At 43.4% G+C, this 20,379-nt stretch overlaps 1 protein-coding gene across 12 annotated transcripts in view; it reads right to left on the bottom strand.

Moving 5' to 3' along the window:
- Positions 1–20,379, bottom strand: part of ABLIM1 (actin binding LIM protein 1) — a 298,002-nt gene that overhangs the window by 97,555 nt on the left and 180,068 nt on the right. For all 12 annotated transcript variants that reach the window (XM_057735888.1, XM_057735892.1, XM_057735890.1 and 9 more), the window contains 2 exons: positions 20,074–20,183; positions 1,230–1,356 (listed from right to left, as the gene is read on the bottom strand). In XM_057735888.1, coding sequence (XP_057591871.1) covers positions 1,230–1,356; positions 20,074–20,183 — 237 coding nt within the window. The remainder of the gene's footprint in view (positions 1–1,229; positions 1,357–20,073; positions 20,184–20,379) is intronic.

Below are 20,379 nucleotides of genomic sequence, written 5' to 3'. Positions count from 1 at the left end.
GCTGCTGATTCCTTGACTGCTTCAGACCTAATTAGCAAAAACCTGGAGTCACTCTCCTGCAGCAGCAGACCAGACGGGCTTCAGCTGTGGTCCCAGTGTTCCTCTTCCTCATCCCCACCATCTCCTTGACTCACACGCCAGGGCCTCGGACAGCGTGGAGACGCCATCTCCTCAGCCCTCGGAGGCACTAGGGGTCCAGGGTCTCTCATCCAGCCTCCTGCAACCTTCTTCATGTCCCTCAGGGCGCAGTTAAAAATACCGTGTCCTATGTGCGCCATGGCATGGGAGAGTTAAAAGCATCACTCCGGCCCAGGCACCTAGCGCTGCACAGCTGTCAGCGTTAAAGGCCAAGCCGTTCTCTCTTCTTACTTTGCTGTGCATCAGAACCACCTGTGCATTTCCAACCTTTCTAATACCGGTGTTTGCTTCACCCCAGACCTGCAGGATTAGACTTCTAGGGGGTGGGGCCCAAGCTACTTGTTTTGTTTGTTTTGCTCTATCCATAAATTAATTTTTTTTAATATGTGATAGATTCACCTGGGTGGAGAGCATTTTTAAAGAATATAGGGCAAAATTTTCCCATATCGCCACTGGATACCCCCCTCATCCATGCTCGTTCTTTCCTCCTTAATTTAAAAGGTAACCACTGTAACTAGTTTCTCCAGGTTACATTAAACAAAAACAAGAAACTTCACCTGCTCTAGCTATTATCTACACCAGCATCCGACTCTAACCAACCTATTCCCTGGTGGTCCTAATGGGCTCTGTGCCTAGAATCTGAGTGTGTGTGTGTGTGTGTCTGTGTGTGTGTCTGTGAGTGTGTGTGTGTGTGTGTGTCGGGGGGGGCGGGTGGATCCTACAAATATGTCTGAGACCTGGAAGGAGGGTAAAGGTTTACTAGTTCCAAAGAGGAAAAAAAAAGTTAGCGAAAGTAAAATTACTAATTGCTTAATTGGTTACAACATATAGCCTACCATTATGTCCGCTTCATTAATTGTTAATACTAGGCAATGATGAACATTTCATTAAATTTATAGTAGACAACAGAAGAATAAAATTCTTTCCAAAAGTTTTATAGCAAGAAGTTCATATTGATCGTGGGATGTGAATGTCTTCCATTATGTCTGATGGGATGGGATGGGGTGGGGTCCCCGAGAGCAGGGCCTACAGAGGGCCCAGGACGGCCCCAACCCCACCGAAAGGATCCGTGCCCCGGGCCCCAGTCTTACTTGCTGATGTACTCCCCGGTGAGGACCTTCCCGCAGGACTTGCATTTAAAGCAACCCAAGTGCCACTGCTTTTCCAGCGCCAGCAGTGCTTGCCCGTTCTTGATATCTCGTCCACAGCCAGCACAATCTGGAAAAGAGCAGCCGCCAGCCGTTACTCCACGTTTGTTTTGCTAAATCCAAGCATGCAGGCCCGCTCTGAACCCCAGTGTGCGCCCATCACACAGTCAATAAATATTTACTTAAGCACCATTTCATTCCACGTTCTCTCCCCGCACGAAATCTTCCCCGGCGGCCTTGCAGGCCCCAGCCTCACACAGCACGGGAACGCCAAGAACCTCAGTGGATCCAAGGGCATGGATGTCCGTCACCTGTGTATTTCCTTGGGGGTGATTTAAATACCTTCTGAGCTCCAGCTGGCCCAGAGAATATTTAATTATAGTGTCTTGGCTGTGATTTTCAGAAAGCTCTCATTGGCCTTTATTAACTGAGGACACACGTGAGGAACTAAGTACCCCATGTCGGATGCCTTCCTAACACTATATATATGTGACTCTTGGGACGCTGCCTGTAAGTCTCATTTTTGTAAACAGGACTCTACTTCCTTATCAACCTAAACCAGACTTTCAAAGGTCTGTGATCATCAATTCAATGGCTCTTAATTCCTTAGCTTTAAATTCTCTGTGGCAGGCTCCCATAAAGCAGATAAAGGAGAAAATATTTCTTCATGGTGAAGAGTGTGGGCCCTGGAATGAGACGACCTGGTTCTGAACCCCAGCTCACAGTCTAGCCACGGGACCTAGGCTAGTTCTCCACTTTTCTAAGCCTTGGTTTTCTCATGTGAAAGTCAGGATATTACTAGCGCCTGTCTCAAGTTCTCTGAGGTGGAATCAGTCAAATAAGGGACTCGGGGCTCTATAAACATTTGCTGTTATTACAACTGCCATTATTCTGATTATTAAATACATCACTGTTAGGGGAATTGAATAGTTAAAAGAACCCAAAAGAATATACAGGCATACCCCCATTTTATTGTGTTTCAATTTGTCCTGCTTCAAAGATGTGTTTTTTTACAAAATTTGAAAGTTTGTGGCAACTCAACCTCGATCAAGTCTACTGGCTCCATCTTTTCAAAAACATTTGCCTGTTTCGTGTCTCTGTGTCACATTTTGGTAATTCTCCCAATTTTTCAAACTTTTTCATTATTATTATGTTTGTTATGGTGACCTGTGATCGGAGATCTTTGATGTTCGTACTAAGGCTCGCTGAAGGCTCAGATGATGCTTACCGTTTTTCAGCAACAAGGTATTTTCTAATTCAGGTATGTACATTGCTTCTTTACACATAATATTATCGCACAGTTAATACACCACAGTATGATGTAAATATAACTTTCATATGCACCAGGAAACCAAAAAATTCGTATGACTCATTTTATTGTTGTATTTGCTTTCTTGTGGTGGTCTGGAACGCATCCTAGCAAACAGGCAGTATCTCCGAGGTCTGCCTGTACATTGGTACAGCCTTTCTGTAAAGCAATTTAAATTCCTACAGACATTTAGAATCAATGTGCCTGAGAAAGTGAAAGAAAGCACTGCTGCCAGGTTGTTCATGATGTCCCCAACGGATCATAAAGAACATGCATCGTATAAAGAAATGTGCAGACAAGGCCTCTCGGTACACAAAATGATTAAACACCCCCCTCTTCTGACCACATCCCCGTGACTGCTGCTCCTGTACTAATAATGACATTTCTAGCCCACCTTGAGTTCTCTCTCCTTCCAGAAAAACTTCCCTAATAGTACCCAGCACAAGCCCAAATCCTATAAGAGCTCCTCTAAATGTCATCCAGAGATAGCTCACAATTCTTCTGGTTTTCTCCCTTGCTGTGGTTTAAGTACACTTGACTTTTTTTTTAAGTGACTACAGGTGTGCTTCTGGTGACCTTTGGTCACTGGGTACTTACATAACCCTTATATTCAGCAATTTCATGTCTAAGATTTTATTCTACAAATAAATTTGCAAAAAGAATGTGCATGTGAGTGTATGTGTGTCTATCTCCTGAAGAATATATATTTATTCCCTACCACATTTTTGTAACAAAACTGAAAATAGCCTATATGGACATTAATGAGAAACTAATTAATTAATTACAGTGTATTAATTGTAATTAAATTAAATTATTGGCTACACTGTAATTAAATGAATTACAGTGTAGCCAATAATGGAATACTACATACGTTAAAAAGAATGAGGTAGATTTGTGTGCTGACATGGAAAGATATCCAAAACAGATTGAGTAAAAGAAAAAGCCAGCTGACCTGTCTATACTTTCCTTGTGGTGTGTTTAAGAAAAGGGGGGACGGGGGTGCTGTAGGGGAGAAAAAATGTTTTCTTGCTTCTAAAAGCAAAGAACTTACCTCCAATCAGTTCTAACCAGAGCCTGCTACTGGATTAAATTTCCTGGTGTGCAGTTCTGATCATCTCGTTCCTACTGCGGTTCCCAAGTGCCTGCAGCATAAAGTTCAAACCCTCGAGCCCAGCATGCGGTACCTCCCGTGCGTGTCTGTGCCCCCGTCCCCCAATCCCTCACCAAAATGTAAGATCTTCATTTTGTTTACACTGTCCCCTTAGCCTAGAAAGCCTCAACTTTAAAACTGTCCACAGATCTCAAGGTCCAGCCCAAGTGCTGCCTCCTGCCTGAAGATTTTGTGTCTTAACAACCACTTTCTCTTCTAAAAAAAAAAAAGCAAGCTGTAAAACAGTATGCATAACACAAGCTCATTTGTTTATCATGAGAATGTCAAAAAAGTTGAGCAAAATAAACATTTATAAGGTTAAAAGTATATCTGCTATGCAAGTTATGAATATTACAGATTAGAATTTCTTTAAGTATAGCCCATTTAAGCTGAGTGTGTATTATATGGTCATAAAGCATTACGTATTTTTTTAAAAGCTGGAGTTTATACGATTTCCAGCAATTCACCAAAAATCTTTCAAAGGGCAAAACACATATGGTAGTTTACTATAAAGATTAAAATGGAAAGCCATGATATTTGCTCATAAATACAATTTTTAAATAAATATTTTATTTATTTATTTATGGCTGTGTTGGGTCTTAGTTGGAGCATGTGGGATCTTCGTGGTAGAATGCGGGATCTTCTGTAGGGGGCGTGCGGGCTTCTCTCTGTTGTGGCGTGTGGGTTTTCTCTCTCTAGTTGAAGCCTTTGGGCTCAACAGTTGTGGCACACAGGCTTAGTTGCCATGGGGCATGTGGGATCTTAGTTCCCTGACCAGGGATTGAACCTGCGTCCCCTGCATTGGAAGGTGGATTCTTTACCACTGGACCACCAGGGAAGTCCCACAAATATGATTCTTTTTTAATATAAATTTATTTATTTATTTATTTATTGGCTGTGTTGGGTCTTCGTTGCTGCACACGGACTTTCTCTAGTTGTGGCGAGCAGGGGCTACTCTTCACTGTGGTGCGTGGGCTTCTCATTGTGGTGGTTCCTCTTGTTGTGGAGCACGGGCTCTAGGTGCGCAGGCTTCAGTAGTTGCAGCACACAGGCTCAACAGTTGTGGCTTGCAGGGTCTAGAGTGCAGGCTGAGTAGTTGTGGTGCACAGGCTTAGTTGCTCCGTGGCATGTGGGATCATCCCTCCCCAGGAATCGAATTCAAGTCCCCTGCATTGGCAGGCAGATTCTTAACCACTGTGCCACCAGGAAAGTCCCACAATTTCTGAAGGTTAGGAGCACAGTATGGATTCAAGATGAACTGACAGGTTTTAATCCAAGTGAACTGAAAATTTTCTTCGTTCTTCTTGTTAGATTATGCCCACTAGGTGGCAGTAAAGATTTAAAATAATATGGAAGATTCTGGTTGATAGAATTTTTTAAAGCAGAAAATAAACTTTAGAGATGGCTTTTCAATTCTACAGCTGAAGACAGTTGGACTTAAGGAGGCTGGTGGAACTTTTCAGCCTCCCCTGCACAGCACTGGGGTCGAGGGAGATCAAAGGTGGGGGGACAGCAAGGGGGCTGGCTTTAGGATTAGGAAGGCTTGGGCACTAACTCAGAAAAGTTACCCTCTCTGACCCTTCATCTCGTCATCTGTGAAATGCTGACCCACTTCCCAGGCTGCGATGACAAAGAAGAGAAACTGCGCTGGGAAGTGCTTCGTGTAACCCTGAGAATGCCTGGTACCCGTCGGGCGCTCCATGTGGTTCTCCTTTCCTTGTCAGGGGCCAAGCTGGGACTAGAAACCAGGTTTCTCGACTCTGTCTTGCTCTTTTTATAAGCACGTTAGTGCCCAGATACCCCAGAGCTCTGACAGCAGCAGAGACGATTTGAGTGTGATAATGACCTCTCTGATCGTTCTGCACCGAGGGCTTTGGTGAACCAGGCGTCATGTGAGGGCTTTACAGACATGGGGCATACCCTTCAGTAGTTGTTTCCCATAATCTTTATTATTCCTCACAGTCCTGAGGTCAAAAGTGCCTTGCAGTCTGGAAGCCTCTGACCTCACAGGGGGTGTCCTGAACCTCTCAGACTCTTCACGGAGGGCACATGTTCTATAGCTGATTTTGGTCATGTTTCACGGAGATGCATTCAGCGAATGCGACCACCTAGCGCCAGCCAGCTGGTGAAACGGGGCTGGAAGTAGAGCCTGGAGATGAGCCTCCTTCATCCCAAACCTGAAGACACAAATCGAGCAAATCAACAAAGACGGCCTCCTGGAAAGCAGGATACTGGCCCAGCTGACTCAAAGCATTCCAGCGTCTTCCACAAGGTTATACATTTCTTCCTCTCAGACAAAACCGTATTCTCTCCTTAAGCCTGATGTTGCGCTGGGGAAAGTGGAAAACATACCGAGACAAAAAGATGTGTGCTGATGGTTTGTGTCTCCCATGCTCATTCCAACCAAGCTCTTTTATAAAGGACAAAATGTCCTCGTCTCTGTCTTCGTGTTTTTCAGCTGTTGAGAACATTGTTTCCACATCACGAAAGCAGCTGCTGATAAATATAGAAAGCTGGTGATTGGCACTGGAATTATTGCCAAAGTCAGAAATAGGTGAATATGGAGCAGTATGAAGGAAATCAAACCCTCTAGCAACGCGCTGGTCTTCTGTCAGGGACACACAACGACCCAATGTGAAAACAGAAGAAAACTACAGCAACCTTAGACACTCTGCCCCAAGCCTTTCCTTCTTGGCACCAGGAGCCAAGAGAAAAGCGGGCATTTGGCTGTTTACGTCCAAGTTAAACTAACATCCAAGTACACACGTGGCTCCATATTTATATCGTATTGTTCAAAGTCAATAAATATTCTTGAGAGCAGGGATCCTGTTTGTCTCCTTTAATCTCTCTCTCTCTTTTTTTTTTTGGCACAGGGCCATGGACACCTGGGCTTCAAAAGTATTTAAGTTGAAGAAGGTGACAAATGGCCCTCCGGAAGGAAACCTGTGTTCCCAACCTAAGAAAGATGTCATCACTCGGGCGGCCCTTAAGGTCCTGTCAGCCTGGATACCTATATTCTTTTTGAGAACTCTTTCTGCCTTCCTAGAATTTCCCATTTGGGAAGGGTAAGAGCCAAAAAGATGTCTGGTTTTCTGGAACAGAAGGCTGAGGAATGGAGCTATAGAAGAGGGAACTTCGTGATAACAGAATTCCCACATTCTCCGCCTTCCCAGGCTTCCGTCATGCCCAGAACCATCAATGGAGGTGGAAGCTGCCATTCACAGTGGCTACCCATCTGGGACCAAAGCTTCTAGCATATGGAATGGGACTTTTCCTAGGGTCTTGAAATTTTTGGCTATCGTCTTAGCGCTGCAAACAGTGATGATAAATATTCCATCTTCCAGGGCTGGGTGCTAGGACTATCCTTGCCGGATTTACCAAAGAATCGTAGACTCCATCTGGTGACTCTCAACCCCTACTACCTCCCTAATTCAGAAATTCACGAAGGCATAGAGGAGATGGGCAGGGAGCTGTGCACACGATAGGAATGGGGTGTTCCCTCCCCACTGCTGTGAGAGGGATTAAAGGACCCTGGGAGAAGGGGGGACTGGCCTCCCGCTCCCCAGCTAGATGTTCACTGAGTGGGGATGCTTAGGCCCTGGAGCTGCCGTGCATCCACAAGAAGCTTAATGTTAGAGTTCTTGGGACAAATGGACTGGACCGTCCTGGAGCTTGGTAGTGTTCATGAACAAGAAGTCTGGAGCCTGCTGAGTCTGGAACATTTGGAAGGAGGAAGCTGGCTGGAGCCCCTCTTGATGGCAGGCTAAGGAGAAGGCAGAAGTGGGAGAGGTGTGCACAGCCACCGTTTGGCTCACTGGGGATGCACTTGTGTCCTGTGGCTGGTCCCCACACCCAAGCATCTTGAATGAACCCACCTGAGAAAGCTGTCCGCTAGGTGTGGGGGGGTCTTCATTAGTAAGAGGCTATGAGGAGTAGGACCTGAGGCTGGAGAGGATGGAGGGGTTTGTTGAGACAGGTTAGCCAGAAATTGCACTTTTGTCAAGGAACTTGAAGTGGGCCCTATTAAAAAAAAGTCTCCAGCCAGTATTAGCTGAAAGAGAAGCAGGACAATGCTAGTTATAACACCTCGTCCCCTTTACCTCTAATCCCCCTCCCCTCTGCCTGGACCCTCAAGGAGCCACAAGCAGGACAGCAAGGAGGTAAAGAGGCTGTGCCCCTCCTCACTGCAGGCCTCCTATTTGGGTCCGGCCTGAGCTAGGAAAAGCGTGCAGTTCTGATGTGGATGTGAGAATAAAGTTTTCAGCTGTACTGGACTTCTAAGAGCTGAAAGAGACCAGAAAGCTATGGGATCTGCCTAAGATACTATTAAGGGTGAGAAAGGGAGCTCCGACAGAGGATAATAAAAGTAGCCATAGAAAAAATAAGACTAGTGTTCTGGCCCCTTCCCTACACTGAGTGTGCAACTCACAGGGATTAAGGACTTCAGAGGCAAAGAGACCTGGGGTCAAATTCCAGCTCTGATACAGAACCAAGGGACCTTGGGCAAGCTAGGTAATGCTGGCAGATTATCAATACCTACTTTCTGGGGCTGTCGCAAGGGTGGAGAGAACAGCTGTAATCCCCAGCAGAGTGTCAGGCCCATGGTAAGCCATCACTGTCTGTCCTCACACCTGCAATAATCTCAGAAAACTCACATTTCATCCTCCCCTTAACAAATAACCAAACCCACCGTGAGCCTCTGGAAAAGGCATTTTGGTTTCTCTGGTTCCACAATCATCATCATCCTATTAACATTATTCTTGTTGTTGCTGTTATTCACCCTTTAACTTTTAAAAGATCTTGCATATCTTATGTCAGTCCACCCTCAGGGCTCCCGCTAACCTGGAGGGACAGTGATTATCCACACTTCACAGATCACAGAACATTTGAGAGCCAGAGGGACCTGGGAGACTTTGATTCGAAAGCTTTCGTTTTATGCACAGGAGGGTAAGGCCCAGGGTGGGCCCAAGCTTTGTGCAAGGTCACACAGATAAACAGTGCCCCATTAACTGGAGAATGGAAATCGTCTGTTCTCAAACGCACTTGAACACGAACGCAGGCCTTTACAGCTTACAGGGCTTTTCTGGGTTTAAAGCTCCAACTGTGCATTCGTTCCCCTGTCTATTGCCTCTTCTTCTGCTGTCAGTGAGCAAAAACAGCCACCAGGCAGCTGGAGCATGAGTTCACTTGTGGGTACAGAGAATTATCGTGAAAATAATGTAAATCGTGGAAGGGACTTAGAGACTTTACTCATTTAATTGATGCTTGCTGAGATAGTGAGATGTTATAAAATGTCCATAGAGATTTTAAGTCAATTCAGAGTATTTCCTTCCCTTACTGTAAAGTTTTAAAAATTAAGAATTAAAAAAAAAACAAAGTTTCAGTATTGATACCGTTGCCCATGCAAGTTCCAGAAAATTCAAGCTTCCTCTGGCGTCCCTCTTTAAAAATGATAATTAAAAGAAGAAACTCTAGTTGTCATCAACAAAGATTAGCACATAAGTTCATAGCTATACAACTTGGATGAAAAATAAACAGACACAAAATCATTTCAGATTTAGGTTGTTATTAATAGAAAGTAGAATAAGACTTTGGAGACCCTCTAAAATATTCAAGTGGTGTCCTTTTAATAGACTGTTAACTAGAGACACTTTATCCCTGGCCAGAAGTCAAAATAAGGAGCTTTAAGGAAAACAAACAAAAACCCCCAATTTAAGTTCCAGGGTTTGGCTAACTTGAATCCTGGATTTAATGACATCGTATCTTGTCATTCAACATTTCCTACAGGATGTGGATTTCCCATGACCTTGTGTAAGAAAATGGTGATTGCAGAATGCCAGGGAACAGCTGTTCTATCCAAAAGAGAGAGAAAGTGGAGACTAGAGAAGTGTGACCTGAACTGTGGGTCACATTCTGTGAGGTTAACAAGCTGCCTTTGACACAAGCTTTCAACACATCTGAAGAGCCGCTGGCACGTGGATTTCTTCATGAGAATAACCGTGGGAGGCACGTAGTGGCTGCCAACTTTATACAGGACAGATGTTTCCAGTTTGCTAAGGTTCCCATCCCTCCCTAGGGTCTAAACATCAATTGTCACCTGTCATCACGCTTGAACTGACCACATGCACCTATATTACCGGCCTGGCCCCTTTCTGTAGGCCCTCGAATTTGTAACCTATGAATTTCAAAAACTCCAGACTTTCCCTATGCTATTTTTTTTTTTTTTTTTTTTCATAAGACTTGGCCTCAAGTTTTAACATCGTTAAGGTACAAGGGGTTTGGGGCTTGGGTATTTGAAAACCTTTCCTTGACTAAAAAGGCCACGTCATTGAGTGTCCATCTAGCAAGTGGACCTTGCTGAAGGTTCACATCTGCTCTCCCCCTGTGCTGCTCAGTGTTGTCAGGTTCCAACCAGACATTTATGAGTTGTTGACTACTGACTGGTGACAGTCCGTGTCGAGTCACTGACATGAGTCTGCAATTTTCTTTTCTAGCATGTCGCAGCAAATACCATGGGTATGAAATCACCAAAAAAAAAAAAAAAAAGGACAGATAGAGGGCAAGATGCGAATGTGTTAGGCTAAGCACTTTTCAAGAATCAGCTTTCTAAAGTACTTTTTAACGTCTGAAATGCTACACTGCCACATGCCTTAAAGCAATACATGGGGTCACAAGGCGAATACTGGTTGGGGCTGGGGGGAACTGGAACATTCACATTTCTTTATATTCAAATGCACAGGTGCAGTGTATTTGCCACCCTACGGCTCTAAATAATGTATACCTGAAACTCACTAAACGTGCTGCAGAATCATTTTAAAACGTTACGCGCTGCCTGAATGTGTAACCTCGAACCAGACTCTGCACAATCACCCGCGTCCCTGCTTCGGTTAGTTGCCCCTTTTGCTGTCTTGATGGCCATGATGGAAACGTCACAAGCCAGAGAAGCCTCTGAGCTGCTATTTTAGGTGAAGGTTCTTGCTGTCTTGGGAAAACAATACAGCACAACAAACCAGTTCTCATGGGCCACGACAGCAGCAGATATCAGCCTCACCGGGAAAGCGGCAGGCAGGCCCGGGAACAGCCATCTTCTGAGACCTCTGTTATCTAATAGTCGGGAATCAATCCCATCTTTCCTCCTTTTAAAGTGTTTATCATATACACTTAGAGAGTTTCAGTGACTTCGGTCACAATTTTTATAAATACAGACCATTTACACATTTGAAACTTCCGATTCTAACCCCTAAGCCAGTGCTCACAGAATTCCAATAGGATTATCATAGATTCTCAAGGTCAAGAAGCCCTCTCCTTTAATTAGTATTGTGTGTGTTTCTTCTCATATCCATGACCAGGATCTGAATGGGAAATTTTATTAAAAGGACCCAGATGGTTTGCCTTTCCTCTCCATTGATTGATTATGAATTTACGAAGCAGGAACTGAATGGAAGGGATTCTGCCACATGCTACAACACGAATGACCCCTGTAAACATTACTCTAAGTGGAAGAAGCCAGAAACAAGAGGCCACATATGTATGATTCCATTTATATGAAATGTCCAGAGTAGATGAATACACAGAAACAGAAAGCAGGTTGGTAGTTCCTAGGAGCTGGGAGAAAGGGGTGAGTAGTAACTGTTTAATAGGTACAGAGTTTTCTTTTGGGGTGATGAAAATGTTTTTGAGCTAGATAGAGGTGGTGGTTAGACAATGTTGCGAATGTACTTAAACATTCACTTTAAACTGGTTAATTTTATGTTATGTGAATTTCAATTAAAAAAAAACAAAACTGTACCAAGAAGGTTTGTCCTTGAACTGATATCCTTAATTAAGTTGTAAACTTTAACCTGCTGAGGAGTTTTATGATAAATCTTTAACTGGCTATGGTCACCCAGCATACTGGGCTCTTGCCAAAGAGGAAATCATACTTGAGTTTTACGTCTCTTTCTCAGATCCGGTACTCATTAGCCAACATCAGCTCATTGACTCTATTCCAAAGATAGGAAGAAGAAGAGAAGGGGTAGAATGTCAGTTTCAGTACTTTCATCATGTGACCAGTCACTTAATACACACACAACTGAAGGTCACAGCAAGGGCAAGCTGCAGTGGGACTTCAGTCTGGAATGGGCCTTTATTTTTTAAATTTAACATTATTTTATTTTTGATGTGCTTTGGTTTTAAATAGGTAATACATTTACATAAGTAAGCTTTTTTTTTTTTCATATAGTAAAAATAATTCCTTTTCCTCCCTATCTCCCAGCTATCCCTCTCCTTCTTCTGGAGACAAGTACTAAGAGTAACTTCTCAGTATCCCTCTGAGGACAGTTTATAGGAATACACAGCTATAGATATACACGGCAGTCTTTTGAACAGCTAAATCTTTATTGCTGCTGAAAAATAAAACTGGGGAATAACCACCCTTCTAATCATTAAAATTCTAGTTTTACTAAGTTGTCAGAAAGTGTGGGTCTTATTACATAAAATGCGTATCTAGTGAAATGAAAACAGCAAATAGCAAAATACCATTAACTTTCCATTCACTGAAATGCTTTTTGGTACCCATTTCCACTTTTTGCCCCTTAGTTGGACCCATTCCTTATAAGCAAGGAGCTTTTCTTCTTTTCTCGCAACGGAGATAATCCAGTTTCCAGTTATGTGAAAAGATATGTCACTCTGGAATCTTCATGTCTGACTCATAATTGTGACAAATTTCAGTCTGAAAAATCTAAATATTAATGCTCCTTTTTGCAACATACCTTGTCCTCCTGCAATGAACCTTTGGCTACTATGTAAATTCCAAACTCTCTCCACAGTCCAATCTGTACCCAGTAGAGCAATACTGGAACTGCTACGTCAGGTTAGACCCTGTCCCTCCAGGCCAGGGGCTGGTGCCCTAAGTGCCCAGAGAGGTGAGGCTTCTCTCTAACCTCACACTCAAAGTTGGGAAATACATTCTCTGACACTTCTACTTAAACAAAAACCAAAAACCTTGTGATGCTGTCATCAGCCAAATTATCTAAAGCAATAACTCCTTCCCCTTTCATTAAACAAGAGGAAAAACTTGTAAATAAGATGAGAAAATGAGCGTTTAAACATGCCAATACACCCTGCCCTCACGTACCCAAGCTGTGCTACGTAATGTCACAAAACCACAAAAGCTACCATCACCACCATCATTCAAGTAGCATTCAGAACTCAACATTCCGGACCTGGGAGCTGAGACTTACTACCTCAAAGGCTCTCCTGGGGTGGCATCCGTTTTCCCACTAAATGAACATTCATGCACTTGCTGTGTGCACAGTGCTATTCTTAGGGACAAAAAAATACAGAGCTTGTCATTAGGTAGCTCAGCGTCTGGTTAGAGAGATAAACATACAAAGAACTAGGGGGCCTATGCGGTACCAACTGCCACAATACAAATGCAACGCACAGCCAGGACACCTGTGAGCTGACCCTGTAGCCAGGGAGCCTGAGCAGATTCAAAGCGTTCAGCCTTTTGTGTGACACTCAAAAGAACAAATGAGGTTTGACGAGAAGACACGTGAACAAAATGCTATGGGAAGAATTTACGTGAAATTATACACGTGTCTACAGCACTGAGAGCAAAATCTAGAAGCACGTCCACCAAAATGTTAATAGAGGTGATCTCACTGTGATGGGATTTCGGGTGATTTTTATCTCCTTCTTTGTACTTTCATGTAATATTTACATTGTTTTACAATGAACACTTAAACCCACATAAAAAGAGAAGACTGTTAGCTCTGTTCAGAGATAAAGATGGCTTTGATTCAATTTCTGGAATGTTTATCTAGAGCTTTATGTGCTAGACCTTGTCTAAGAGAGAAAGACAGCAGGGTCCTCATCTTTAATGAGTTCATTAACTTGGTGGCGGGGGTGGGCACACATTTAAACAATTAAAATGCAACAGGTTATGTACCAATGTTGGCCTCTTAATTGTGACAAATGTATCATAGGGATACATGATGTTAACTGTGCAGTAAAGAATTTGGCTGGTGCCTGGAACACAGCAGGTGCTGAAAGAAATGTTCACTGAATAAATGAATGAATCCATATCTCCCTTTGACACGATCCTTTCGTTCATCTTCCTCACCTTTTCTCACAGCCATTACCTGCGCCCACAGTCAATGGTCTCCCCAGCTCTGATACTGATGCCAAGTCACTGATTTTGCACACCACTATTGCCATTACCATCCTAATCTTTCTAGAACATTGTGTTCATCTGGTCTGTTTCCAGGTTAAACCGAGCTCCACCCGAGCTCCACATTGCCAGACTCCTCAAGGCCTCCACAGACGTGGCCCCCTCGCTCTAACTTTCCAGCTTCTCTTCTCAGGACATGGAAGAACACAGCCTTTGTCCTGTTTGGGTTCCCCCTGCGCTGTTTTTACAAGTACCCTCCCCACATTTAGACTGTCCTCCATGTAGTGGTATCTTATTCAATTCCCATAACAGCCCTTAGAAGTAGCTATTTTCCAATTCTCAGATGAGAGCATGAAGGTTCTGAGACATCTAATCACTTGCCCATGATTCATTCCGTGGCTGGAAAGAGGCAGGACCAGGAGTCAAATCAGCCTCTCTGAAAGGTAGAGCCCACATGCTAAACTGTTAACGCTATGCCCTCTTCTTCTGTTCCTTTCTGATTCTAAATCATCTCTAAGCTCAAGATCTAGTCTCGTAACTTCCTTAAAGAACAACGGTTAACACCTGGATGTGCTTTTTAGACATCATGAATCTTTTATGTTCTTTACTTATATGAATCCCCACAAAAACCCAACGAGAAAGGAACTATTATTATTTCCCATTTTATGGGCAAAGCAACGCTGGCAGAGTTTCAGTTCTCCAGGCCACACAGCCTGTATGTGGTAGGACTGGGATTAAAACCAGCCCTCACACTGTCCAGAATCCATACTCTTCAGCAGTGCCTGGCCAAGCGTTCTCTGCCATCCTATATATGGCACTGATCTGTTTTGGGGACCTTGCCTTAAACACATCACGCATGAGTCAAAATCCAACAATCCACAGGCTGTATGTGTGCAGGTGTTCCCGCCTTCCCTGGTTTTACACATTGGTGGAAAATATCCAATGAACATAGAGGACAGCCACCATGAACAGCAGAGTGAAAACACCACAGTCACAAAAAGTAGAGACTGTCCTACACAAAAATTCAAAAGTCAATGCCTGAACAGTAAATTGTTTTGTAAGTATTCTGTACTTGCATCTACGTATTTAATCCTACAAGGTGGGTGCCTATTTCCCTCCCACTTTACAGATGAGGGCATGGAGGATGGAGACGTAAGGAGATGGCTAGAGCCAGAGCCTGACCCAGGCAGTCAGACGCCAGCGTCGGATCATCACCATTCCACCTACTGCGGGTGCCTCCCCAGACAATCCCACTCAAGCTGCACATGCTTTTTAAAGAGAGAACGTAGAAGAAAAGTCATCTTGCAACTAATAAAAGCTACTGCACCGAAGAGAAAAGTAAAATCATTGAAAATTTCTTCCTCCCCTTTGAAAACATGCACATGACTATTTATCTGAAATGATTTAAATTCAGCCCAAGTAGAGCATTTGCCCTGATACCTACAGGAGTTCCACTTGCCACTGGAACAATGACGATGTGTACAGAGCAGGGTAAAGGAGAGGAAGACGGGTTTGGATGTATGTGTGAGTGGGTGGTCATCGCATCAATCTGCCAAACCCACACACACTCAGACACTAGTCAGACACCCTTTGACATGGAAGGGGTGATCGCAGACAGCAACCTACTTCTGCTCCGGGGCCTGAAATAGACGGGAGCTGTGCCGGAAGCAACATCCAAACCCGAGTCCCTACTCTCTAGGTTGTCACACAAGGACTTCCCTTCACGTGACTCCTTAACCCATGAGAACCAGTCCCTCAATTACTGGCAGACACATGAAGCATGGTGTGGAGTCAGGCTTTAAAGAAGTGTCAATAACCTCCTGGGGGAGCATCACGCTTTCTGGACATACATTTTTTTTCGTTTCTAAAGTATGAATCAGCTAGATGTGGGCAACTGATTTTCTTTTTAAAAGCAGTTTAATGAAAGTTCACCATAACCCTGTGAGGCAATGCGTTTACCCCGTTATCTCCATGTTATATAATGTTTGTCGCTGACTGAATTCAAATTGCATTAGACTGGATGCAGCAACAGTTTTAACTAATTCAAGGGCCATAATCCTTAATTGATGTAGTTTGTTTCTATGAATAACTTCCTGATGGTTTCCATCCCCCAAACCTTGCTACACCAGGGAGGCAACTGCGGCACACGGAAAGTGCACAGCCCTTGGGGGCAGACCCTTGGGCAAATCCACAGACAAGTCAAGTCACTGCTCCAAGGCTCAACACCCCATCTTTGGAAGTCAGAGAGTGATACCTACACTGTGAAAGAAACATCAGGGACAGTAACATGGCATCTGTATCCCAGCTCCACCACGGTGCAACCTTGGGCAAATTACTCAACCGCTATGGCTCTGTTTCTTCATCTGTGAAAAGGGGATCGTTTTAGTACCAACCTATAGGGTGGTTATGAGGATTAAAATTTGTAGACCAGTGCCTGATCACAGTGAGTACTATGTGAATGTTTTAAGAAGAAAATAAAGGTGAGAAGAATTATTGTAATGTGGAAGAAAGCACCAAGCAAAGAGTACCCAAGACATCACAGGCACCCCACTGGGAGGTCTCCCTAAATCAGCAATACAGACACGGAGGCCCCTGAACAGCTGAAATTGCATCTCTATTTAGAGTACGCTCAAACAGAGCCTATTTAGTGTAAATTCTCATCACATCATTGACTTGGCTTTTGTTGGCCACTCTTCACTTCTTCTTTCCCTCTCACACTGTCTTCACCTCCTATTCAGTGATTATGGAAAACCAGCCACAGAATGTGAAATAAAATTTCAGTTCATAAGACCAAACTCGTTTTTGAAAGAACATTTCAAAGGAAAAAGAGGATCTTCGCGCTCTGATATATTTCAATGCTGTGAACATTATCAAAGGAGAGTTTCATGCTTTGCTTTTCTTTAGGAAGCTTTGCCAAGTTAAAATTAAAAAAAAAAATAGAATCAAAGTAACATCAGGATAGTTTTAAAGTATAGGGCATTTATTAAAGAATTTCAAAGAACAACCAAGTGTTTTCTAATTATGCTCCAGTGAATTTCAGAACCTTGCTGAAAATTCCCTTGCTTTTGTATTTGTGTGCCTGTCTCATTTGGGTACTTTGCATATGTGTATCCATATATAAGAGCTCTCTTTTTGACAGACACCCACACCCACACGCCTTAGAAATGCTATTTGAGTACTTATCTAAATAGACATGTACTTGTTTAAAAAAAAAAAATGTTCTGACCAAAGCAGTTGCACAGAGAAAAGGGATTTCATCCATTGGGAGAAAAGGAGAAAATATGATTTGGTCTAGCAATTTGTACATATGCAAGAGTTGTTAAATCTAGCATTAGAAATGTAATGAATTTGAGTATGATACATTTTTACACTTAGAATTTTAATTTATTTTTTATATGCGTAACAACTATGTCATATAAAAAAAGAAAACACAGATAAAGCAAAACAATGTTTAATAAAAATTGGAATAGCCATTTTGGTGGAGCTGTGACTAGGAAATATGTTCCCAAATTGTACGGAGGAAGGGGACTAGAAGCCTTTAAAAATATCCTGATTCTATTTCTTAAACCAAACAATGAGGAGTGTTAGATAAAACAAAAAAGACAGCCCAGACCAGGAGTCAGAAGCCCTGCCTCTAACCCTATCTTATTGTTTTAATTAATTAATTATTTATTGGCTGCGTTGGGTCTTCGCTCCTGCACACGGGCTTTCTCTAGTTGCGATGAGTGGGGGCTACTCTTTATTGTGGTGGGCGGGCTTCTAATTGCAGTGGCTTATCTAACTGTGGAGCACAGGCTCTAGGTGCATGGGCTTCAGTAGTTGTGGCATGCGGGCTCAGTAGTTGTGGCACATGGGCTTAGCTGCTCCTTGGCTTGTGGGATGTTCCCAGACCAAGGATCAAACCTGTGTTCCCTGCATTGGCAGGCGAATTCTTAACCGTTGCACCACCAGGGAAGTCCCCCTACTTTCTTATTGGGTAGCTTGTGTGACTCTGAGTATACCCATGGGCCTTAATTTCCTCACCTATCAGGAAAGATAGTTGGACTAAAGGACTCCATAGAATCCGAGGATGCAGCCATTCCTGTTACAAGACGTGATCCTCTGTGAGAGCTGTCATCCTACCCTGGGACTCACACAATCCTCTTTTTCTTAACTAGACTGAAGAATTCCTTCAACATTTTTGGTAACATACTTTCAAAGCAAGCCTTCTCAAGCAAGGGGGTACCTATTCTCACCTTAGGTCACCTTCCCATTGACCTGCATGAGGCAGAGTAGGTAAGAAGGTCTTGAAACCCCATCAGGGGTCTAGGATCGTGCCCTGTTTTGTAGCCCTTATCCTACCCAGGCTGCTGTTATTTATTAGTAGGGCATATAAATCCACATGCTAAGGATCTGATCATGTGTGTTGAATAAGACGCACTAATACATTTATTTTCTTCTTTTCTCCCGATGGTCAAAATCCAATTTCTATGTAAATGCTTTTGGTCATAACATTCTTATTTTTAACAGGTATAAATCTTCTACTTTAACAGGAAGATTTGGAATCTCTGTTACAAATTACACAAAATTCCTCCAGAGCAGAAGTGGCTTATCTCATTCTTATGTGCTGAGACTGGCAGGGTTTAAAGGCATTTGTTCTCTGAGGACGGGCACCATCTGCAGAAACTGAGGCAACCCTCTAGTCCGTGTCCTAAGGTCCCAGGAAAGTCAGGGAGGAGAGCTTCCTTGCCTGGTGCCCCAAGTTCAGAATCCCTCTCACTTCAGAGTGAACTGACCTACCCAATGATATTTACTACAAGAAATACTGCAACTGGCCATTATTTTTATTTGGAGGGAAGTTGGTTTTCTTTGGATTCATACCTGTCAGACAAGCCTTTGTCATCAAGAATTACCAATCCCATGATATATGGATAGTTCGTCCCCATGCTTTCTTCAGATCTCTCCTTGGGTGACACTTTTCAAGAGAGGGCTCCCTGACCCACTGCCCTGCTTTTCCTTCCTACTTTAATTTTCTTCACATATTAGATATTTTTGTACGTGCATTCACTGTCTACCTGCTCCTACTGAAAAATAAGCTTCCTCTGACAGATGAATGGATAAAGAAGATGTGGCACATATATGCAATGGAATATTAGCCATAAAAAGGAATGAAACTGAGTTATTTGTAGTGAGGTGGGTGGACCTAGGGTCTGTCATACAGGGTGAAGTAAGAAAGAAAGAGAAAAACAAATATATATATGCATATATAGGGAATCTAAAAAAAATGGCACTGATGAACCTAGTGGCAGGACAGGAATAAAGACACAGACATGTAGAGAATGGACTGGAGGACACAGGGGGGAAGGGGAAGCTGGGACAAAGTGAGAGAGTAGCATTGACATATATACACCATCAAATGTAAAACAGATAGCTAGTGGGAAGCTGCTGCATAACACAGGGAGATCAACCTGATGCTTGGTGATGACCTAGAGGGGTGGGATAGGGAGGGTAGGAGGGAGGCTCAAGAGGAAGGGGCTACGGGGATATTTGTATACACTTTGTTGTATAGCAGAAATGAACACAATTATAAAGCAATTATACTCCAATAAAGATGTGAAAAAAACACAAAGCCTTCCTGAGGATGCTGAGTATGTTTTGCTCACGCCTATATCTCCAGTGTGAACAACACACATTGCAGGTGCTCAGCAAATTATCTGTTCAATGAATAATTGTCAGAAACCCTCCAGATGAATAAAGAATACTTAAGTGTGATAAAGAGTAAACAATCATTTAAGAGTGCGTTATAACCACCACAGTTGCCTAAGGAACAGTGGGGACAGCTTTTTTAATATACAGATCAATCACGTCATCACCAAATGCTGTCACAGGTTAATCTCCATGATCAGAGAGGGACGTATCTCATGTAACATGTTATAATTCTTTTTCCTTCATTTACCATCAAAATGCACAGTCTGATGTCCAATTCTATTTCTGTCCTTTTGAAATAAGGGAGACGCTTCTCACTGCATGGGTTTTAGTGAAGCCTTCTCCACACATCACGTTTTACAATTGAAAATGCCTTAGATAGTCCTACTCTTGGCTCCTGCTACCAGAGTTTCTCAAAAAGGAAGGTACCTGCCTAAGCTACCTATGAGGAAGGAAGGAATTCATGTCAACAGGTGGCTGGGGCACTTACTGCCGGAGCAGGAGGCTTCTTTAGGGCTGGAAGACATCGGCTGTGCACAGAGTTGGCAAAGGCAGTCTCTCCCATTGAATGTGACTCGGTCTCCGGGTGGAAACGGGCGCCTGGAGATAGAAAGACATCACCCTCAAGGTTACTGCAGCAATTTCATTCCTTTTCCTCACTCCTTCTGCTTTGCTGCCCTCCGGTGCCAACTCATTACTTGGAGGAACACCAGCCAGAACGTCTGAAATGCAGTCTGAACCAAGCCAGCCAGCTGGGGCCAGTCCAAACAAACGTGCCTCGTTTTGAGAAGAAAGT

This window comes from Hippopotamus amphibius, chromosome 5, assembly GCF_030028045.1.
Source record: "Hippopotamus amphibius kiboko isolate mHipAmp2 chromosome 5, mHipAmp2.hap2, whole genome shotgun sequence".
Taxonomy (NCBI): Eukaryota; Metazoa; Chordata; class Mammalia; order Artiodactyla; family Hippopotamidae; genus Hippopotamus; species Hippopotamus amphibius.
Note: the sequence above shows the minus strand (reverse complement) of the source record. Positions and strands in the feature narration are given on the sequence as shown.